This window comes from Neomonachus schauinslandi, chromosome 13 (genome assembly GCF_002201575.2).
Source record: "Neomonachus schauinslandi chromosome 13, ASM220157v2, whole genome shotgun sequence".
In the NCBI taxonomy this organism is placed as follows: domain Eukaryota; kingdom Metazoa; phylum Chordata; class Mammalia; order Carnivora; family Phocidae; genus Neomonachus; species Neomonachus schauinslandi.
Genome location: NC_058415.1, coordinates 90413281 through 90436466, shown reverse-complemented (window position 1 = coordinate 90436466; position 23186 = coordinate 90413281). Strand labels below are relative to the sequence as shown.

Here is a 23186-nt window from a genome sequence, read left to right as displayed (position 1 = left end):
CCCGCCCTCCGCTGCCGCTTCCCAGAGAGGACCGGCTCCCCAGGCAGCATGGGGGAGGGAGCGGTTGCCACGGCAACCACTTTTTAAATAACATTTTCTGTTCTAATTACAGAAATATTCCATACTCGGTGAAAAACAGACACAGAAAAGCACACCTAAATTACCTAAAAAGGTCACCCGTGTACCCAGCACCCAGAGGGGACCCTGGTGAGCAGCTGAGTGTCTGACTTACAGACGAGGGACACAGAGACAGACACACAAGCAGACAGATGGGGAGGACTTGAGAAGGGATCGTGTTTTCGGATAAAGGTTTAGATTCCTCGTCATAGCAGGGAGAACGGCTGGTTAGGTGTTCTGACCCCACATCCTCACTCGAGACGAACAGGGAGACTGAGGCACCGCGAGGTGAAGAGCGGCCCCCAGCCCCGCGCGCACCGCCCCATCCAGGCCCTGCCCTCACCGGGCCCCAGTCGGAGACAGTCCACTGGCGGTCGCAGGGGGGGCCCGTGCAGTCCTTCTCCCCCACGGGCCTGGTGTTGGGGTCACACAGCTTCTCGTCCTCCGAGCAGCGGATGTCCCTGGTCACCACGCTGCGCTCCCCACACTTGGCCGTGCACTGCGAGGAAGCGGGTGGGGCGGGGGTCAGGGCTGCCCCGAAGCGCGCGGACCCTGAGCCCGCGGGCCAGGCTTGGCCACGCACACGCTCACCTCGGACCACTCGGACATCTCCCACTGGGGCCCGCACGCTGGGTTGCGGCATGTCTTGCGTTCCTCAGGCCGCACGGCCTCGGCCGCCTCACACAGGTCACTGTACACGGAGCTGTCGAAGCCGGGGGACAGCATCTTCCAGCAGCGCACGATGCGGAACTGGTAGCCCTCGCCGCAGGTGCGTGAGCACTCGCTCCAGCTGCTGGTCTCCCACCTGCCTCGGGAGGGGCCGGCCTTCAGAGACCCCACCTTCCTTCCTGCGGCGGGGACCCCACGCAATCCCCCCGACCGTGTCCAAAATCACACTGGGCGAAGCCAGCCAGGAAGGTGGTGAGGCCCCAGGGTGGAGGCTGTTGCCCAGATGACCCTGAGCCCCCCGGGAGCCGCCCAAGGTTGTGGGGGGCACTGGTGCCGGGAGCTGGTGCCCGGAGCATGAGCTTGGCCAGCCTGCCTAGGAACCCATGTGGCCTCCACCTGTTCTCCCCTCCGCACACCACATGGCTTTCCAGCCTCTCAGGACCACGTCCTGGCCTTGCTCCCTTGCTCACGCTGCTCCTTCCTTCCCAAAGTGCCCTCCCTCCTTCTCCTACTCGAGGTCATGCTTCAGTGTCCCAGAGCCCTGTGCTGCCCCCCATGGGGGCTCCAAGGGGGAAGGGCAGTCCCCCAGGGCGACATAACCAGCTTCTCAGAAGGGAGCATATATGCAGGGAGCAGAGGGCCCGGATGGAGCCAGCCAGAAGAGAACAGGTGCGTAGCCTCGGGCTCCTCTGGGGACCCCGTCTGGTCGTGCCTGGGAAGAGGACACGCTTAGGGCTTGGTCTCTGACCATTTGTGAGGCAGTGTGGGACATGGCAGAGGACTGGCAGGCCAGTTTCGTACCCCCACCCCACAGTCCCCTGCCCACAAAGCCCGTCGTGGGAGCAGGATGCTAGCTAAAGCCTGCTGCTCCTCTGGGCAGAGGCAAAGCAGACCCCCAGGTGCCCCCACACCCCCTGCCCCGGGCGCTGGGTGGCAGGTACCTGGGCTGGCACTCCCTCCCAGCGCAGAACTCCTGGACAGGCTCAGGACGGGTCAGGGCGTCGCAGTAGCTGTCGTCCACCTCGATGCCATCATAGCGGACGCACATGGCATAGGTCGACATGACCCCTGGTTCAGGACAAGGGAAGGGCCCATGAGCCACAAGCGAATCCCTTGGAGACCAGCAGATGGGCCATGGGACCACAGACAAGTCACCTGACCTCTCAGAGCTTCCCTGGTTTAAACTGAGGATAATGACAGTAACCAGCTTACAGAACAGTGGCAGAGCCCAGTGAGGACAGCTTTGTGGATATGAACTCTCTCCCTGCCCATGTCTCGGGGTCTGATCCCTCTCTGCACCCCCACCTCCACCCCTACCCCATCCAGCTCAGACTGGGCATCCACTTCATATGTCACAGACCCTGGGCTCATTTGGCCCTTATAGGGGTACAGAGGCACATATAGCCAGGCGTCACTAATCTTCATTCTTACAGCAACTACCCATCTATGGGTGAGTAAATGGGAGGGTGGGTAGGTAGATGGATAGGTGGATGGATGGATGGATGGATGGATGGATGGATGGATGGATGGATGATGGATGAATAGACAGGTTGTGTGTACATGGATGGATGGATGGATATGGGTGGGTAGATGGATGGATGGATGGATGGATGGATGGATGGATGGATGCATGGATAGGTTGTGGGTGGATGGATGCATATGGATGGATATGGATGGATGGATGGATGGACGGACGGACAGGTTGTGGGTGGATGGATGGATGGATATGGGTAGATGGATGGATAGTTATGGATGGATATGAATAGATGGATATGGATGGATAGTTGATATGAACAGATGAATATGAATGCATGGATAGTTTGGTGAGTAAATGGAAGGATGGATAGGTTGGTGGGTGGGTGGATGGATATGTTTGGAAACTCTTACCATTCCAGCCCTTTCTAGCTCCCCCCAGGTGTTATATTTGACCTTCAGACTCTCCCTGCCCTCCTATGGCACACCTTAATCCTCATCCAACTCTCTTGAACTTCCTTTAATCACTACGATGTGTGTTTACCTTCCTTGACTCCCCAGTACTCCGTAAATCCCATCAGGGGGACGATGTGTAAAGGGCCAGCCCTCACCCAATACTGTTAGTTCTTTGACCCCCCCTCCATCTTCTACTCCTCTGGTCTTCTTGCCCCTGCACCCCTGCACCTGGCACTGAGTTGTCACAAGAGCCAAATTCACTGAACAGTGGTTGGGTCCCTACAAAGGAAGCAGGATGAATCAGGGAGATTTGTTAGCATCAGTGAAGGCCAGGTGGGGTTAGGGTTTGTTGTTGCTGGTGTGTGTGTGTGTGAGAGAGAGAGAGAGAGAGGGAGAGAGAGATGGGGGGACCCAGCCCCTGAATGATGGAGATAATGGGGTCCTCCTCAATGGAGCTGCCGGTCCCCCAGGAGGAAATCAACTTCCCATTGATGGAGAGCCCCAGCCTTCCCTTCCCAGCGGCACGTGTCTGAAAGCTGCTGCCTCTCCAAGCCCCAGCCCTGGATGGAACGGAACAGCCTGGGAAGCAGCCTACAAGGGGATTTTTTTCTTTTTTCCGTAAAGGATGAGCCAGGCTGTAGCACTGGGCTGTGTCGTCTTTCGCCCTCTCTGAGGGGGAGGCCGCCTTCCTGGCCAGGTCTGCTTGGAATGTTCCAGGCCTTGGAGACACCAGCTCTGGGGCCCAGGGAGGTCCAGGGTTGGGGACTTGCAGACCCTCACCAAGTGCCTGATTATCCATTCAGACCTCCCCACTGACTGGAAACACGGCAGGTCTTGAGCAAAAGCTACTGGGGTTCAAGACCCAGCTCAGTGTCTCCCTCATCTCGTGAACACTGTCAGACTCCCCAGGCCTCAGCTTGGTTATCCCCAAGTTGGGGATCTCCCCAAGATGCTAGGAGAATCGAGGTACCAATTTTCTTCATTACATCAGTCTTGAGCACGGTGCTTTTCAAACCTCCTTACGCACGGGGCCTTCCCTTTAAGCAAAAGCGAGCAGGGAGCTGGAGCGCATGAAACACAGATTGGCGTCCTGCACTGGCAGGGGGCCAGGTTCAGGGCCTGCTGGCCCCGCTACCCCCAGCCCTCACCCTGGATGTGCCAAGGGGCCCGTGCTGTGTGCCCGTGACACTGCCCAGGCTCCATGGGCCACAGAAGGCATGTCACCCCACCACCACCCGGCCTGGCCTCGACACCCCGCAGAATGGGATTTCAAGAGTAGTCGGCCATAGGCACGAACTTCGAATTCGATAGCGTGTGCGGGAGGTGGTGGCAGGGGGGCCATTCAGCTGGAACCCGACTCTGCCACTTCTGCCGCGTGCCATTTGGGCCGAGCTGGGTGCCTCCGTGGTGATGGGGAACTCACCCTCTACCGGGGCCATTCATTTCACTCCTGCAGATCCTCAGCTAAAGGAGAGCACTTCCTAGAGCAGAGCCCAAATCTTTCTCGCTTCCTTTCTTCTTTCATCCTGCTGTGCCCCTTGGGCCACAAGAGGCAAAGCCAGCCCGTCCCCCTGCCTGGCTACTCTGTAGCCGAGGAGAAGTGGCTCTGTGTCTCCCCCGCCCCCAGGGGGGCTGTCTTCCACCCAGGGCCGGCCATCAGGCCCCTCACCACCATCTCCAGCGCTGTCACCTCCCCAGGCAGCACTGTGTCCGGGGGAGACAGGAGAGGCTCCCAGACATAATGTTTCAGGACAATTCCAGCACCTGCAGAGTCCCGGGGAGACTGGGGGACTCTGTGCGAACTGGTCTGTGCCCTCCCGAGATAGCCTCTGGCAAAGCAGACCCTCTAACAGCGCCCCCCGCGTGCCCAGCCCCCTTGGGCCAGCCCAGTGAGGTGGCTCCCGTGGCGCCCTCCCAAGACCAGCGGCCTGGCGATAGGTGGGTGGTGGCCACGTAGAGGCGGTGCCCACGTGCTGAGCTTTGGCCATGATAGCTCACTCCTCCTTTTGCTTCCATCCTCACAACCACCTTGGCGGAGGTGTGCGTCCCATTTTACAGGTAGAAAACTGAGGCTCAGAGAGACTCAGCAATTTGCCGAGGGCACGTGGTGTGGTCGGCCAGACGGTGCAGCTCCCGTGCTCAGTGCACACCCTGCAAAGCTGGCCTCATGCCCCCACAACATCCGGGGGCAAACTTGGCATGCCCTGCATCCAGCTCAGGAGGCTCTTGCAATAGCACGAGGGGCCCAAGCTCCCTAACCGACAGGTCCTCCCTAAGGACCTACAGTGTGTTCAGAACCCTGTGGGCCACCTCCCCAGCTCCTCCCTCGGGCATCACCTATGCCAACCGGGGCTGCAGGAGGTCTACGTGACCCAACCTGGTCCACCAGCTGCCCAGGGTCCACCAGTGGCCTGCCTCATCCTCCTCACTGGCTGGAGACTGCAGGGGCCAATTTGGGGGTTGCTGGGGCAGGGTGGAGAGCATCACACATTCTAAGCGGCAGCCCCGGGTGTTGACCAAACCCAAACACGAAGTCCCAAGCATGGGCGAGGCGGCACTCGGGGTCTCCCTAAATGTTTCCCATGGGCGCAGGCCCTGGGTCTGACGTCTGAGCTTACAGCAGCCCCCAGGGGAGGGAACCCAGGTCCCAGGGGGCTGTGGCCAGCGTCCGAATGCAGCAGTGGCCATGTGGGCAGACAGACATGGGTTCGAATCTCAGCTCAACGCTTACTAACTACCCACATGTGTCTGTCTGTCTAGGGGCCACCAAGGGGGGGGTCCCTCTTCCCCTCCCACCTGCTCCCCTGGCAAGGTCCTAGAATCTGTCCCATTCCCTCATGGGTCGAGTTTCCCTTCCCAGGTTGCTGCAAACAAAAGTAAAATCCTCACCACTCGATCGGTCTTACTTTTAACCAAAAGGATGTCTGCCCTAACAAAATACACGAAGATGAGGGAGTGCTTGGGGCAGCCCGCCTCGCCCCCAGGAGGCCGGGCCTGACTGTGGTCCCCACACTGCCGGGAGCATAAGGACACCAACTCCTGTCCCCTCATGCCGTCGCCCCATCAGGGAATCACCAGACCCGCGCCCTGTGGGCGGTGGGGGGCCGGCAGCTGCAGCCCCGCCGTGGAGGCGGCCTGAGCAGGTGCTGCCCTGCAGGTGACTAGTACCTGTGGTGCAGGTAGAGCTGCAGGGCTCGTGGGACGAGAGCTTCCACCGGTACATGTCCGCTGGGCTCACGCCTTGCTTGCGTGCCTTGGGCCTGGTCCTGAAAGGGAGACGCAGAGAAGCGGATGAGCCCTCCCCACGGGGCTCTGGGCATGAGCTCCCCCCGAGGCCGTGCCCTCAGGGAACGGCGTGCCGGCCCTGGCCCCGGGCAGGGTCCGCACTGTGAGGGTCAGTCCACCCGCTGCCGTCTAGAACGGAGGCCCGGAGGGAGCACCGCAGGGAGGCACGCTTTACGACAGAGCGACATTTGCCTTTCTGTTGTAGACCGAGGGCCGTCCAAGCACACGGCACGGCAGGCCCAAGCTCCAGGCTGGGGGCGAGTTCGGGGCTCACCCGCATGGCCACGGCTCCCCACACACGCGCCGGCTTCCCACTGTCGCCTTCCAGCATGGGCAAGTGGATTCCTTTTCTCTACTCCCCCACAAGGGACCTCGGAAGGCACCTTCTCTGCTGAGAATGTGCCGGAATTCTCTCTTGCGGCCTCCCTCAGCCGGGACTCAGCTTGAATGGGGACACGAGCCATTCAGCCTCCAAGGATCAAAGCAGCAAAGCTCAGCTGCAGACAGGGGAGTGGCCGGTCCCCTCCAGACGCCTCTGCCCAGGTCTGTGATGGCTGTTGTGCAGGGGAAAGCAAGCTGGGTCCGCGCCAGCAACCAGCTATGATTCTTGGCCAGAGCCCGGGCGGCTGAAGCCAACTATTGTTAGGACTGTTTGCTTCTTTGAACCAGTTGGTGTGCTGGGGCCCAGCCTCCATATCCAACATGCAGGCTGGGTTTGGACTCAGCGGGGGAGGAGGGAAGTGGCGCCCCAGCCTCTGCTCTGAGATGTGGCCGCCGGAGCTTGAAGGCGGCCCACGGAGCCCCGCAGCCCCCAGAACGGGACGTGGCGTGATGGCCTGGCTGACGGCATCCTTTGGGCCTCGGCATCCCTCTCACACCGGACCCTGCCCCGGTGCCCCAAGCCCAAGGGGCTGGCTGACCACCGCCCATAGCCGCCACCCTTCCACGAGGCTTCTGCATGGACCCATTCACAGGTCCCTTTCCGGGGACCTTCTGCCACCTCAGTAGTCAGGCTTAGTGAAGGTTCCAGGGTGTACACTCTGAAGGGCTTGCCTGTCGGTTCTGTGATCGGGACATTGGTTTGGATTCACCTGGGAGCTCGCTCCACTTCTGGGGTTTCTTGTGTGGACCAGCACCGTGGTCCACTCTCGTGGGAATGTGGCCCTGAAGGCTCATCTCGCTCTGAGAATCAGGGAATAATCCACCCACAACCTTAAGGAATGAGTCTACCTTATGAAGAATGTGGCCTCATAACCCAGGGAGGGGGAGAGAGGTGGGGGGGCTGAGGAGGAGAAAGCAGGGGGGAGGGGGGCAGACCGTGAGCCAGTGGCCGGTTTCAGGGTCACTCAAAACCCCTGAGGCCCTCACCTGGTGGCTTCACAACCAAGAGCCAACCCTTCCCTTTCATAGATCTCGGGATGGGAAGGGGAAGGTCCCCCTCCCTCCTCAAGAGTGAAAAGAAATGTTTAAATGGGGCCCCCCACCCACCGAAGACCTTGTCATCTCAGAGCAAGGGACCCATGGAAACCTGGGCGAGAGCATCCAGCTCCCCGGTGCAAGGAAGGGCCCGGAAACCTACTACCTAACGCCTGACTCGGAGAACATGAATCTTGCTGACTGGGTCCCCCGCCCTCCTTCCCATGGCTTTCAATTCTCCCCAAGAACAAAAAGAGAAGAAAAGATCCCCCCCCTGCCCCCCCCCCCCCCCCCCCCCATGAGGAAGCAGCACCATCTTCAACTAATTACACACTCCTTAGCCAGCAGGCTGCGTGACTCATTCTTGACTCGACAGAGAGCGGCCTGGTTCAAAATAACCCTTCGGGGTTGAAGCACAAAAGGTATTTCTGGAGGGGCTGCCCACACCTCCCTCTTACACGGGGCCCACGTCGGGACCAGCAGAACCCCTCTTGAAAAACCTGGCCCATATTTGCACAACAATGCAAGGTCTGCCTTCGTCTGCCTTCTGTTCTTGGAAGGAGCGAGCACCCCCAGGATCTCTGAGCCACCAACCCCTCTCCTGCCTCCTTTTGGAAGGAAGAGAGTGCCCCTTTCAGCCAGACTCGGTGGGGCTCTAGGCTCAGACAACCCAGGCAGGAGAGTCTTGTTTACAAATGAACCAGCAAGCCTCTTTGCTTGCTGGCCCCCCAGGCCAGTGGGGGAGAGAGAGAGAGAGAGAGCCTGTGTCTCCGTGTGCTGGTTCCCAGTGTCTGCTTCTGGTGACTGGGGGGGGCCTCCCTTGATTGTTTGAGGCCGCTCTGAAGAGATGAAAATAACCTTTCCTTTCTGAGCTGCCCCTTTGATTTCGGCCTCTCTCGGAGCAGACGCGACTTCCTGTGTTTGGACAGCGTGCCGCGCCGGGCTATTTTGGCTGGTGGTTTCCCCGCCGCCTCCCTGGGTCCTTTATCTCTAAAGACCATCTTTGGTCTCCAAGCGAGCAGCAGCATCCTTTGATGGCAGCCGGCTGGGGGCAACGCCCCATCTCCCCGCGCCCGACTGGCTGACTGGCTGGGGCTTTCTGAGTGTGGACAATCGATTGTATTGATTCCTGTGGCCCAGGAGGCCCCTCGGGGGGCTGAGGAATGGGTAAGAGTCCTCTGGGTTTGGGGCAGGAGAGACACTTTCAGCGTGGCTCAAGGACCCAAAAGTTCGTGCATGCGTGATCTGGCCTGGGAATCCCGGGCTGCTCGACTGGCGGGCCCTGGGGGTTCCTCCTAGCCCCGCACTCAGGGACATGGAACCTGAAGCCAGGAGCGGGTGGGAGACATGTCTGAGTCACACGGAAAGTTGGGATGGTGACCCAGGTCTCCTGACACTCCTTCCTGAGCTTTCTCCACGCCTTAAGCCACATGAGGCAGCTGGGCCTCTGTGCCACCCGGGTAAAGCCGTTCAGAGAGGGACGCCAACTTTCTTGGGCACCTGCAAGAGTGCCAGGCCCACCCTGGAGGTTCCACGGGCTACTGATGGTTCTATTCCCTGAGTCCTCATTCGAGGCTTCCACTGGGGGTAGATTGTAATCCTCTAGGCAGGCCTGGAGCTGACAAGAGGCCGGCTAAAGATGCGGAGACCAGGCTCGGAGCCTCCAGGAATGGGCTCAGTCCCACCAGCAAGGGCTGGCTCATTGTGAACACTGGCCCTTTGCCCATAAACCCCACTCTCAGACTCGGACGTGCACCTGGAAGCGAAGCCTGCCACCCCTCCCCGCCCCCTCCGGCCGCTGGGTCCCACATGCCCCCAAGGCCCCATACCCTGCAAGCTTTTGGGTCCCTGGGCTGGTGAGCAGACAGCCCTGGTGGGCCCTGTGGGAAGAAGGGCAGCCACAGAAGCTTCACTCTGTCCACATGTGCAAAGAAGAATTCCACCCAGAGCCTGTAAGAGGTGTCCCAGATGCGCCCTGGCTGTCCCCTGTGACTGGGCGGGGGGGACCTCAGAAAAGAGCTTGAGAGAAGGCACAAGCACCCTGGTAGGCTAAGGGGGGCCGCTTTGCTGCTCTTGTCCCCAGGCTCACGGGTGAGAGGGTCACCCCAACCATGTCACCTTATGAGTGAAGCCCAAATCTTCTATCAAACCCAGTCCCCCAGGGTCCCAAGGACGCCCACCTCTGCATCCTCAGCCCTGGTTAGGGCTCCATTCATGTTTGGTGTCTAAAGTCAAGGGGTGTGGGTGGGTCTTCGGAAGATAAAAACCATTGAGTCCTTCCCCCCTCCAGTCCCCGCCCACCACCAGCAGTTGCCGAGCCTGACTCGCTCGGCTTGAGCGGCCTGGGCTGCCCCCTGAACTTCTGGGGAAATGCGCGGGGACCCTCCCTGGGGGCCATCATCAGCCCAAGGGCCTTGTCACCAGGGATCGTCTCCTGGTAAGGATGGTGACCGGCCTGCTCCCAACTGCCTCCGACCCAGAGCCAGCCGCGACTGTCCAGGTATCTGCAGGTGCGGCTGACAAGGTGTCCCTAGGTGTAACTATCCAGACGTCTCCAGGTGTGTCCCTGGCTCTGGGGGCCTGGCCCCAGGTAGACCCCTACTTGACACATCCTAGAGGTAGCTCCAGCTACCTGAAGCAGAAGGCCTTATTCCCAGTGCCTGATTCTGGGGTCTCCCCCTGGCCAAGGACCCCACTGGACGCTTCCCCGTCTCCTCTCTGGCCTGCAGCGAAGGTTGGTGCTAAGCCACTCCACATTCAGTGAGCAGCCCGGGGCGTCCACCTCACACCCAGCGGCTGTGTGTCCAGACTGTCCAGACTGAGAACCCAGACCTTCAGGCTCTGTGACCCCCTCTGAGTCCCTGTAACTGCCCTAACACTCAGGGTGGTTGTGGCAGGTGTTTCCACGCACATGGATGCTTGGCCCGAGCTTGGCTCATGTTGACCACTCAGAACGGTTCTCCTCCTCCTCCCCCCAACCAGCGTTGGAGTCACACATGGGCGCTCAGCACCCCCTCTAACTCACGGGCCAAACTTGCGGGAAGGATTCCCTAAGACCCAGGCTTCTGACCTCCTACTCAGATCCAGGGGGCGGGGAGCCTGGGCAGGAGTGGCTCTCTCCCATTGCCCCAGGGTCTGGCCTCACCCACCAAGCCCTACCAGCAGCCCCAGCTCCTACCTGGCCTTGTGAGTCCGGTTCCCAGCCATGGCTGGGAGGCTGGCACTGGCGTTCGGAAACGGGGCCTCAGAGGAGGTGTTGGTCACTCTGTCATTGCTCAGCTCCAGGTAGGACCCATTGAGCAGATAAGCACCGACTCCCTCGTTCTCCTCATAGTCCACGTAGAGGCTCTCGGCCGGGGAGCTCCTCGGCGCGCCCTGCACAAAGATGCTGTTGCCAGTCTCGTTGAAGGGGAGCTCCCTGGAGTCGGAGCCTGCGCCCAGGAGCTGGTCGGAGATGACATTGGCAGAGAGGAGCCGCTGAGAGGTGAGACGTGCATCCACCTCTTGGTCATCCTTGTCCCCCGCGAGAGCTGTCCCGGTGGCATTGCCGTCTACGAGGGAGACAGGTGGCTCACTCTCAAGTGCTCCCCTGTGAGGGCACGAGGGCTGCCCATGGGGGCGGGGGATGGGGGGAACAGTGTGACTGGCAACAAAGACCTGAACCGGGAGCCTCCCAGGGGCAGGTTTCTGCCCAGGGAGCGGACGCAGACCACCAGGTAGAGGTGTGTGTGTAAGCAGGCCTGGATAATCTCTTGCAGGGAAATCTGCTTGACCTCTGCAGCGGATTAAATTGGGTCCCCCCAAAACTCATGTCTGCCCCGAACCTCAGAATGTGAGCTCATTTGAAATGGGCCTGCCTGCCCCAGACAGCTGCACGTAGCAAGCCTCTCATCTGCAGGCTGCAGGGGACTGAAGACCCCTTGCCTGGCCAGGGCCCTTCTCCCTAGGAAGCCCCCGCCCCAATCCCGTCCCTCTTGGTTACCTCGGAAGCCCTTGCCTCTAGGAGGTCCCTCGCAGGCCCTGCCGCCGGCCTGCTCGCACACCTCGTTGGTCTCCTGGCCCTTGCTCAGACCCAGCTCAATCCCCGGGCCCAGGTGACCAAACACCCGGTTGTCCAGGCCCAGGCGCTCGGAGGAGGCCTGGCCGTAGAAGGAGCCGTTGTGCCGCAGGAAGCCCAGCAGTGCGGCTCCGTCCAGCTCCTGGCTCTCTGCGCTCTCAGACGTGGGCTCGGAGAAGCTGTAGTAGACAGGCTGGATGCGGTGGGCGTGCGGCGGCTGCAGCAGTGTGTACTCGAAGGTGATGGAGGGGCTTTTGCCATTCTGGTTCCACACCTGGGGAGGAGAAAAGCGGGACCCCACCTCTTCCGCACAAGCCTGGAGGGGCTGCCGAGGTTCAGTGCCCACCAGCCCCTAGGGGAGAGATGCGCTTTTGTCCCAAGCTGCCAGACGTGGAGCTGAGTCCTTCCCAAGGACCTGCCCTTGACCAAAGAACGGGGCCTCCACCCAGGCTGCACCTCGCCCCTGGGGCAGCCCACACCCAAAGCCTGGCGAGCAGGGGCACACACAGGGAGGGGGCAGAGGGAGCTGTCCACCCCAGGTGCAGGCCACAGAGGGTGCCCAGAGGATGTTCTACAAGTAATAAAGCCAACTGAAACCTGATCTGCATTTTATTCTCACCACAGGCCAGAAATCCCACGGGTATAGCTCTGGGAGAAAGTGCCAACACACCACCAGGGTGGTTCTTGGAAGCTTGGAGAAAGGAGGCCAACACTAAGTGGAGGATAAAGCCATTGCAGATGATGGGAGCGTAAAGAAAGGCTGCAAAACCCACCAGGTGACTATTTCCGGTAGGAGCACCTGAGGGACAGTCTGCTCACCAGAGCGAAAGGAAATGTGCCCGTGAGGAGGCGCTAGCATCACTTGGAGGGACACTGTTAAGTGTCCACAGGCGGGGGCAGATGGCAGGACATGCTGTCATAGACCCAGACTCCCCACGATCATCGGAACAAGGGGGGCTGCCATGGTGGCCAGGAGGCCTGACCCACAGAGACCTCTGTACACAGCTAATAGGACAAAGGACTCCCAGGGGACAAATAAATGGGCCCAGAAAAGCGGCTTCTCAATCTGTAAGATTGAAAGCTAATCAAGGGTGGATATTTGGCACGGGGGAAGGGGGGGGCCCCACCCGATTTCCGGCCAGCATTCAGACCCACAGTCCACTGAATGATGGAATGGCCAGGTCCCTGGGAAGAAGGAGCCACAACGAGTTTATATGGTAAAGATTCCCCACCCTGTTCTTCTCCCAAAGAGCCGACGGTCATTGACTTGGTTAACTGTTCGCTGGACAAATGGGTAGACATTTGGGAACCAGGGTCCAGGTTGTCACAGTTAATCACGGACCCAAAGCATCATCGCTGCCCCCTGTTAGTATGAGAGCATGTGGGTGACTAGTGGCCCAACTATGGCCCAGGGCTAGCTCACACTGTGTCCGCGGGATCCAAGGCTTTCTCCGGTTCCCAGTTCACGGCTGCTAGCCGGCTCCTCAGCCTGTCGGGTAAGAGCTACCGTAGCGGGGAGAGCTACGTGGAAGCCCGTGACCCTGACCCCTGACCCCCATCCCCATCTGAGAGAGTGAGCCAAAAACAGTATTGCATCTTGGGGAAATTACAGAGATTAGTGACACTCCTAATGGCCTGAAGGATGCAAGGAAGGGATCCCCATATCCCCCACCTAACTCAACAGTTTGGCCCCTATGAAAACAAGACAGATCCAGGTGGGTGACAGGGAGCCCCCCCAACCCACCCAAGCAGGAGCCCCAGCTGCAACCCTGTGACAGATACAGTGTTTTTCCTGGAGCAGATTAACATGACCTCAAGTTGATCACATGTGACCACTCATGGGCCAAAAACCTTCTTTTCTACCCCAGCTGGAGAGAAGAGGTTTTTGTTCACCTGGGACGGACAAGAGTACACCTTTGCAGTTCTGCCCCAGGGCTGGGGTCACCACCCCCCACTCCCTGACATGATACAGTGCAAGGGGGTCTGGACCATTCTACAGAACATCACACGGGTCCTCTTCATTGATGACATCATGTCTACCAGACCAGCTGAGCAGGAAGTGGTGTGGGAGGGCTCGGTAAAGCATATATATTCCAGAGGATTGAAAGTTAAACCCTATAAAGATTCAGTGCCCTGCCCCCATCAGCGAACACTCCAGGGCTCAGTGGTCTCAGACATGCCAGGACATCTCCTTGAAAGTAAAGGACACATTATTGCATCTCATTTCCTCCCTTATGAAGAAGAATTTGGGACATAGCATATTACTACGTATCTGGGAATGCTTGTCCAATCCATATACTGGGTGTCATAACAAGCTGCCGGCTCTCGGTGGGGGTCCTGGGGAGAAGGGGCTCTGCGGCAGGTCTAGGCTGTGGGGTAAGCAGTAACAGAGATATCTGGGGAAAGACGTCATGTGGAATATCTGGCGAGCCTCGAAAGGAGAGTCACAGCGCAGTCCCCTAGCATTCTAGAGCAAGGCCATGCTGCCCACGACAAATAACTATACATCTTTTGGGAAAGAGCTTCTGACGCACTACCAGGCCCTACTATAGATGGGACCGAGTGACCCCAGGACATCAAGGGACCCATGCAGCCAGAGCAGAACTCCACCTAACTACTCAGCTGGGGGGGGCCCTGCAGCGATCCACAGTAAGATGGGAGCATCACATCCAGGATTAGGCACAATCAGAGCCAGAAGCCTGAATCAGCAGGTGGCCAGAACCCTCAGCGTCCAAGCCCCCTACGTGGCATCTCTTAGCTCACAGCCATGGCTGCATGAGGTTCCATTAGGATGGGGTCAGGGAGGAGAAAAATGGCCAAGCTTGAGCCTGAGATAGGTCAGCTCGGTGTGGGGGTACGAGCAGAAAATGGGACCTGCTTCACTAGAGCCCCATTCAGGGGTGGCTTCGAAAAACTGCAGTGAGGGGAAATCCTCCCAACGGGCTTTATGCAGCGCATGTGGTGTGATCATCTAATTTGTAGGAAACACAGAGTAGCCTAAGATGAGAACATGCACTGACTCGTGGGGGGAGGGGGGGCGGGGGGCACATGGTTTGGGTGGTGGGTCAGGGTCCTGGTGGAAAAGGGTGTGAGATTGGGGATGAAGAGGTCTGGAGTAGGTACCTGTGGATGGATCCATGGGGCATAAGATGCGAATTGCTTGTGTCACTTGTTAACGAACACTGGGGAGCATCTCCCACGGGAGGGCACTGAGCCACGGAGTTAGAGGTGGAATGGCTGTGCTGGTTGAGCTGGGCCAGCCTCTGCCATCAGTCTGCCCACTGATGGCAGGAGAGGTGCATGCACGGAATAGCCATGGTGGCAAGGTGGAAACTATGCATAGCCCAAGGGCATGGGCGCTCACCCGCCAAGCTGCTCTAGCTACTCCCACCTACTGAAAGCCCAGCCATCCAGCGCTGACACTCAGGCTAGCTCACAGCCTCGAGGGACCATCGGCTCTCTGACGGCAAGTCGATTACAGGAGACCCCCTCTATCCTAGCAGGGGGGTGATGGATTTTCTGACGATGAGGTTGCCTTTCCTGCCCACAGGGCCTCGCCCCCAAACCCAAGGGCTCACAGAGCATTTGATCAGCCAAGACAGGATACCAGGTGACACTGCATTGGACAAGGGACCCGCTTTCCAGCAAAGGAGGCGCCACGGCAGGCATTTGACCATGAGATCCACCGGGCCCAGGCTAGGCTGCCTCACCCAGAAGCTGCCAGCCTGATAGAGCAATGCAAGGTGGAGCCCCGGTGCACTCGGAGACAGCGCCACCGTGTGAGGACGAGGCGCCGGGGCGGGGACGGGTGGGGGCACCCTCCGTGATGCGACATCCCGGGTCCCCAGTGGGCAGACGCGTGGCTCTGGGAAGCACAGAATGGAAGTCGCTGTGGCCATCATTCCCCGGGACCCAGTGGGCATTTGGGATTTCCAGCCCCTGGGGCTCTAGGGTCCACAGTCTGCAGGTCATGCTTGCCAGAGGAGGGGCACTGCCACAGGAGACGTGGCAAGAATGTCACTCAACTGTCAGCTCTGATTGCCACCTGGTCCACTCGGGCACCTGTGTCAGGACAGCAGCAGGAAAGGAGTGGCCACCCTGGCAGGGAATTGACCCTGACCACCAAGGGTGTGTACGGATGCTTCAACCCTAGAGGCAGAGAATGTATCTGGTTCCCTGCTGGCCACTGGGGCACCTCTTGCTCTCCCCCTGCCCATTTTCGATGGTAACTGGATAAGAATGGGAATGGAAAAGGGCCTGGAGACCAGGAGCCCAGACCCCTCAGGTAAGAGGGACTGGGACACCTGGCCAGGTGAGCCACCTAGACTAGGAGAGGGGACTCCAGAGTGGCTAGCGGAGGAGGCAAGTCTTCGGATTTGGCAGCAGCCCCCGGATGAGCTGCAGTCCATCCCACCAGCCTTCCCTGTGAGGCTCCCTGGGAAGAAACCAAACAGAATTCTAGAGCTCGTCCTGCCAAGGTAAACTCGTTCTACAAAGCAAATGGATACGAGCGGGTGCGGTGGCATGCCCCCGGGCCCCGCCATTCAGTGAGCTGCCTGGAGCGTCTCTGGACAGTTCACAGTGAGCCCTGGCCCAGGAATTAACCTCAGCCAAAGAGAGCTGCCTCTCCCAAGGTCACACCCGTCCCTGTGGCTTCCGGCAACCAGGCCGTGCCTCTCTGCCTCAACTCAAGACAACTCTGAGGGGCCACTGCAACCCCAGGGCCCCCGGGGGGTCAGCTGAGGTGCCACATCTCCCTCTGTCCCCCTCACCCCCTCACAGCAGCTGCTGCTGAGACCACACCCAAAACCCCACTGCACACAGACCTCTGTCCCAGAGTCTTCGTCCTGGGACCCCGACCTGCAACACGGCTCCTCCAGCCGGGGGTGAAGCCCAGCAGCCAGTCTGCCTCAGGGTCAGCGCCCATGGAAGGTGGAGAAGTCTGTGGCCCCAGGGAGGTTCTGGGGGCCATCCAGGGAAGCTCTTCAGCCAAGAAGCGGAGTGGGCAGGTGGGGGCAGCACCCCCGATTAGAGGCCCCTCCAGCACAGCACTTAAACAAACACCTGGCTCCAGGACCAAGCTGACCTGGACTCAAAGTACAGCGGTGGGTGCCGCGGACCAGCCTGTGTCCGGGCAGGTCACTGGCTCCGTGTGCCCAGGCTTTTCCTCTAAAGGGAGGATATGAGTGCCCACCCTGGTGGGATTTGGAAATCAGATCAGGTCAGGTGGGTGGGTTCTGTCTCCACCGTGTCCCTCGGCTTCCACAAAAGCCGGCAGACTGTGAAAAACTTCAGAACGGCCCATCTAGATGTCACCTGATTTCAGTGACAAGTCTTCTCCTGTTCTCTCGGTGCTGGGGCACCAAGTGGCAGTGACACTCATTTCTAGACACTAGCCATGGGGAAACTCCCAGCAAGCTGGGTGGAGCAGGGCCAAACTCTCCTGCTCTCTGCTCTCTCCCTGCTGTGCTCCCAGAAGCTGGGAGCATCCTAGAGGGGCAGTGGGGGGGTGGGACAGGGGCCACGAGCATTGCCCTGGTCCCCCAACATCGAGGACCTGGCAAGAATGCCCCAGTGTCAATGGGGCCAGGGGCAGGGAACTAGGCAGGGGGTATAAACATCCAACTGTGGAGGTGGGGTATAAACACCCTCACCCCGGAACCCCGGCTAGCTTCCTGTCCTCAGCAACTCCTGCAGATGCTGATGACTGCAGTTTCCTACTATGCAGATCCACCAAGGTTGCTAACAGCAGTGGAAGGAAGGGAGGGAGGGAGGGAGAGAGGGAGGGAGGAAGGAAGGAAGGAAGGAAGGAAGGGAGGGAGGAAGAGGAGGAGGGAGAGGGAGGAAGGAAGGAAGAAGTGAGTGAAGGAGTGAGTTAATGAATGAGTGAGTGAATGAGTGAGTAAATGAGTAAATGAAAGAATGAATAAGTGAATGAATGAATGAGTGAGCAAAGTCAATGAAAGAGTGAGTGAATGAATGAGAATGAATGAGTGAAGTCGGTGAATGAGTGAATGAATGAATGAATTAGTGAGTGAGTGAAGGACCAAACCACCAACTACTGGGGTGAGGGCTGAGACAGTGGGTGGCCGGCTGGGCGAGTGACCGAGTAAATGAAGTAATGCATCAATGGGTTGTTGGAGACTAAGTGAAGGAATTAGACCCCAGGCTGTGGGATGAGTGAGGGAGTGACCAGGAGACCCCGCCAAGCCGGCCAGAGGTGCTGCTGTGTGCAAACGCGCCCTGGGGCCCCTGCACGGCACCGCTGGCCCCAGGGCCCAGCTCACCCACCATGACATTCAGGCCCTGGTTTGTGGGCCCCTGCGCCACGATGTACTCAATGCCGGTCTCGTAGACGTCCATGGGCCGCCGGTACTTGACCACGGTGCCCGCGATGTTGAAGTTCTTGGGGCTGTCCACCTTGAAGTTGCCATTGAAGAAGTAGTAACCAGCTTCATCTGCAAGAGCTGAAAGGGCAAAGCCGCCCCGTCACCTGAGCTGGCCGGGCTAGAGGTGGGCGGAGGGACAGGGAGTAGCCCACATCATCCACTCAGGCAGGCTCGGCCAGCTCAGCTCCATGACCCGCCCCGGGACACTCCCTGTTGCGGGGGAGGCCAGCGCTCCGACCGTGTCCACGTGGCCCTGGCCTGGGAATGCTAAGGAGGTATGAACACTTTCCCATCAGCCTGAATTGTCCAGGAGATGGAGCTGGCTGGCCTGGGGCCCTAGCTGGTGCCGTCTGGCCACCTCTAAAGAGGCATGATGAGTACCATCAGGACTAAGGGACCAGGTGGACCAGGAGGGATCAGAGCCTGGGGAAGGCACACAGCGGACATCAGGTATTGGCCGGGTCGGCCGATGGCCCGGCCCTGCTGAAAGCTGTGTGACCCTGGGTGAGTTGCCCCCCACCCAGCTTCCCACCTTGGAAAAGGGACCACACATGGGGAGGGGACCCCAGGGATCCCGCAGGGCCCACACTGAGTGACACTGCAACCGTGGACCGACTGGCTTCGAATGCTGTTCCAGCGGCCCCAGCAGGCCTTGCCGGACCGCCCCAAGCCTGCCAGCTCCCCGCTGTCAAGGGGAGCCCTGACTTTGTGACCAGAGCCACCGTGACCAGACTGACCATTTACCCAATCAATCCATTCGCCCAGGCGTGGCCGAGGGCAGCCCGGGCACATGCTTAGTCACCCTCTCATTGAGACGGGGTGTGAGTGGACACTAGGAACAGAGGACCTCCGAAGGCTGGCCGCTCCCAGGGCCTGACCCAGGCCTGATGATGCCCAGACAGCAGGAACGTGTGTGCAACCCTCAGCGGCCCGTCTCCTGCCAGCCCCAGAGGCCGGAATAACCTCTGGGAGCTGGGGCGATCATTCGGGGCAGCTGGCCCGCCCTGGGGCTGCGGAGGGGCTGGGTGCCTCGGGCCCAGGGGATGGGAGTGAGGAGGCGGGCTCCATGCTAGGGGACAGCGTGCCTTCCAGAGGCTGTCCTTAGAGCCAGTTCCGGAAACTGGCCCACGGGCGGGGAAGAGCTCCATTTCCAGAGCTCCTGATGCAATCGGAGCAGAGGAGCTGGGCCATTCATTTATTATCAGGCAGACGCAACAAGCAAGACACGTCTGCTGGAAAAACACCCTCAACGCAGCAACGTCAGAAAATAGCGTGAATGACCGCCCAGGCTGTGTGCCGTGGGGCGCGTGCCGCGGCCCGGCTGGCTGGGCCCAGCCGCCAGGTATGTGCACAGGGTTAAATCCCCGGCCGGCATCCAAAGCCTGTTTCCTGACAGTAATGACCTTCCTTCCTGCGGCTCTCCCGGTGCTCGGAGGCTGTCCTTGCTGTTTCCACGCGTCTGGTTCAAGAGCGATTACTCTGCAGCCAGCTCTGAGAACACGGTGTTTCCTGGCCTCGCCACCCTCCCAGCGGGGGACAGAGCCACCGGCCTGGCAGAGGCCTGGCTCCCGAGCCGGGGTGGCGGGGCCTGGGGCCTGGAGTGGGCGGAGCTGTTGGCAAGGGGGCTGGAGCTCGGGGGCCTGAAGGGCGGAGAGCCCCAGCCGGGTTCCTCCTTGGGGGCGGTTGGCAGAGTCCCCACCCACGGCGGCCCCTGAGGAGGCTGGGTGTCACCCCACCAATCCTGGCTCACACGCACTGCCCTGAGATGCAGGGAAGTGAGCCAGGCGTTGGGACCGGCTTCCCTGCCTGGGTCCCCAGCCCGCCCCCGCACGGGGCAAGGCCAGGAGCTGAGCAGCTTCTAGGCGGCAGCACCCACCCACCCCAGCCAGAAGGGCCTCGGGCTGCCTCCCGGGGGTGTAGACAAGGAGGTTGCCAGGCCAATGCTCCAACTACACAGGGAGACTTCCCAGAAATTGTCACCAATCGGGGCCTCACTGCTTCAGCCACTTATGCAAATCACTCCAGAATCCTCAAGCTGAAGGACCCCTACGTACCATGGTCCAGCCGCCCACCAGAGACTCTCCAGTGGCAAGAATGTCGACCTGAGAGCAGCCAGGCCGGAGTCTGAATCTCACCTCTGCCTCACGTCCCCCATGGCCTCCAACTGGCCACCTATTTGCTCTTGTTCCAACTCCTGAGTCTCACTCTTGTGCCCTGGGGGGGGGGGAAGCCAGAAACCCCACCTCCAGCACCCCTAGCTTCTGCCTGTGCCAGGATCTCCAGGGACGGGGAACTCCCTATCTGTCCTCACCGACCCCTCCTTTGTCAAGCAGCCCTAAGTATGGGTCCTTCCACACATGGGGGTGCAGTCAGCTTCCCTAGGATGCCCCCCAACACACATGGACACACCTAGGTCAAGTTCTGGCTCCTGGGGCCCGACCCTCTCCTGTGGGATGGATCCGGGGTCAAGTGCCCCTCCTGCACCCATATGTTTTGCCCCCTACAAAACCACAAGCCCACACGAAGCAGCACTCAGGCCCTACACACGTACCCAGGACACCAGCAGACTTCTTCCGCTCCACGATCTGGATGTCTCGGGCACCGGCCGGGATGTGGGTCACCAGAGAGTAACCTGGGGGAAATCGGATAGTGAACGGCGGGTCGGCTGTGGCCACCACCTCTAGGTTGGAAAGTCGCCACCCTCCCGTGCTCCTGGTGGGTGAGGGGCTAGGGCAGTCCCCCCCTCAGCGGCTGCACCCGGGCCCAAGACCCAAGTCGAAGGCCCTGTGGAAAAGCCCCATGCCACCGGAGGGCTGCCCTGCCACCTGGTTTCCATGACCCTCTCCTACCAAAGTCATGGGTGACGCTCATCAGTCCCTGCCCCAGCCCCTCTGGAGGGACTCCATAGGCCATAGACACCTTAAATCTGCCAGAATCCAGCAGACTTAGGTCCTACTCTGCCCACGTGTCACCGAGCTGGTCCTGAGCCCCTGGGCCTCAGTCTCCTCGTCTGTGCACAGGGACATTTACTCCCACTCTAGGCCATGTGGGGAGATTTCTGCAGGGCACAGAGCCTTGCCTCAAGGGCCCTGTCATGACTATTATTTTAAAAACCCATGTTGTCACAGCATCACAAGGATTTTAAACACTCGTTGCATTCGAAGATGTGGATGAGGCTGCACAGCTGAGGGCCTGTCATGGAGGATGGGAGGAAGCCATGGGGACCCTCCACAGAGACGCCCAACGATGGGACCAAGGGTCTTGGGGGGCTGGGTCTGAGGAAGGGAGAGGTGCTGCCAGCAGGAGGTAGAGGGTGGTCTGAGGAGAAGGAGGAAAGATTTTAAAAGCCCAAAGATAGAAACGTCTCCCAGGAGAGAATGGTGACCATGTTTTCAGAAATCAGGTTTGCGGGGGTTGACACCCATGTTACAGTAGAGTCCACGTGCGCCTGCCCGGGCCTCCTGCAGGCCTGCCTCGCTCTGCTTTGCAGGCCCCCAAGGCCCTGCACTTGTCCCTCCCAGCCCGAGGGCGCTAAGTGGCTCTTGGCGGGGGCGTGGGGGGGGGCGCTCTGGTCTGCAGAGGGGGCCCATCCCCACAGTGTCAGCCCCCTCACGGCGGCCGAGCCCAGGCTCCCAGTGTGCTGGGCTGGGAGCAGGCAGAGCAGGGGGGAGGCGCTCGCTAGCCCACCCACCTCAACGGTGTCTCCACGGCAAACCCACAGTACGAATAGCGGTAAAACGAATGGGAGATGAGGACTTGGTTTAATTGTCATTTATCTAAATGTAGGGTTCAATACATTCCCTTTTAAATCAGCAGCCGGCTCACAAGGTTCCCGTGCATTTAAGAACGGCTCTCGGTCCGAGCGGGGCTGGCGCCACGGTGAACGCGCACACACATTTATCAGGAAGCGTGCAGACCATAGCGCTTAGGACCACGGGCCCCGGAGCCAGGCTGTCTGGGCTCAGACCCGCTCTGCCACCTCCGGCTGTGTGACCTCCTGCTGGCTTCTTCGCCTCTCTCTGCCTGTGTCCACACCTGCCTGGCTGGTCCTGAGCGACGTTCCGAGGTGTGAAAGCCTCAGCCCAGCGCCCAGGACGGACTTGGCAGACGTAGGGGGGCTGGAAGTGTCAGCCTCCAGCCCCCCAAGGGGAAGTTCCGTGGGGCACGGGCCTTGTCTCCCGGACCTTCGTGTAGCCCCCAGAACATGGCCGTGGGTGCTCAGACAGAGACGCACCGCCATCAACATGCCCCAGGGTCTGGCAGAAAGCGGCCTCCGCCTGCCACGCTGGCTACGTGTTCTTCAGACCCCCGTCTGGCTGCTCTGCCCTGGGCCCTCCATCTCAGACACTCCCTGCTACCCTTATCCTGTCCCTCCTCAGGCCGGCATGCCCATCCCGAGGTCCCACGTCCACGCCCTATCATTAACTCTGAAATTATCCCTCCTGTGGGGGGTAGGACCTCCAGGACACGGCCAGGGTCCCGAAGGCCGGGGCCAGGGTGGTTCCAACTAGTCCAGACTTGCCCAGCCTCCCTCGAGAACCTTGAGCAGGAACTCCCACAGTGGGCCTCGGTTTCCCCATGTGCCGAGTTGGTTTCACGTGCCCCGCCTTCCCCAGTCTGAGGGCTGTGCTAACCCAGGTTGACCCCACGAGTATTTACTGAGACCCAGAAATGCAGTCAGTTCAGCATCGAGGGCTAAAGTGCATCGTTCCAAAGTTCCAAGTCCTGTCACATGCTCAGACCCCCTACCTGCCCACCACGCCCCGCCATCCCAAGCCGAGCCACGCCAAATGGGCACAGCGGACAAACGGACATGCTGCTGTCCGGGGAAGGGAGGGGCTGGCTCTGGGAATCGGCCTCGGCGCCCCTTCAGCCCTCCGAACCTCGGGTTTGAGGGCTTAGGCCCCAGGATCCTCATGCCCAGACTCAAATCTCACATTGGCTGTGCCTCAGTTTCCCCCTTTTGGGTGCTACTGCAAAGGTCAAACATGATCCCCCAGCCAAGGGTGCACTGAGGCGCCTGGTATTCAGTAGGGACTCAACAAAGAGCCGCTCAGGATTCCTAGCCGAAGGGGGTCTTCCGGAGCACCTGGCCGGCCCCCCTGGGCCCAGGGGGGAGGATCAGGCAGCCGGCGAGGGAAGGGAACTTGCGCTGTGGCGGGGGACAGGGGCTCTTACCAAGGTGGACGTTCCCTTTGCGGTAGTTGCCCGTCACGTGGGTGCAGCTGCTACCGTCCCCCTGGCAGACGCCGCACTTGTCCAGCGTGTGGGTGGAGAAGAGCACCCCGTCACAGCCGATGGGCTGCAGGAAGGGAGGCGGAGAG

At 60.1% G+C, this 23186-nt stretch overlaps 1 protein-coding gene across 1 annotated transcript in view; it reads right to left on the bottom strand.

Annotated features, from left to right (window-relative positions):
- ADAMTSL2 (ADAMTS like 2) overlaps positions 1–23186 on the bottom strand; it is a 31743-nt gene that overhangs the window by 4192 nt on the left and 4365 nt on the right. Inside the window, exons 6-14 of the mRNA XM_021691505.1 lie at positions 23041–23164; positions 20414–20494; positions 17765–17940; positions 11399–11747; positions 10595–10967; positions 5884–5981; positions 1728–1854; positions 709–922; positions 461–616 (exon numbers count right to left, since the gene is read on the bottom strand). Coding sequence (XP_021547180.1) covers positions 461–616; positions 709–922; positions 1728–1854; positions 5884–5981; positions 10595–10967; positions 11399–11747; positions 17765–17940; positions 20414–20494; positions 23041–23164 — 1698 coding nt within the window. The remainder of the gene's footprint in view (positions 1–460; positions 617–708; positions 923–1727; positions 1855–5883; positions 5982–10594; positions 10968–11398; positions 11748–17764; positions 17941–20413; positions 20495–23040; positions 23165–23186) is intronic.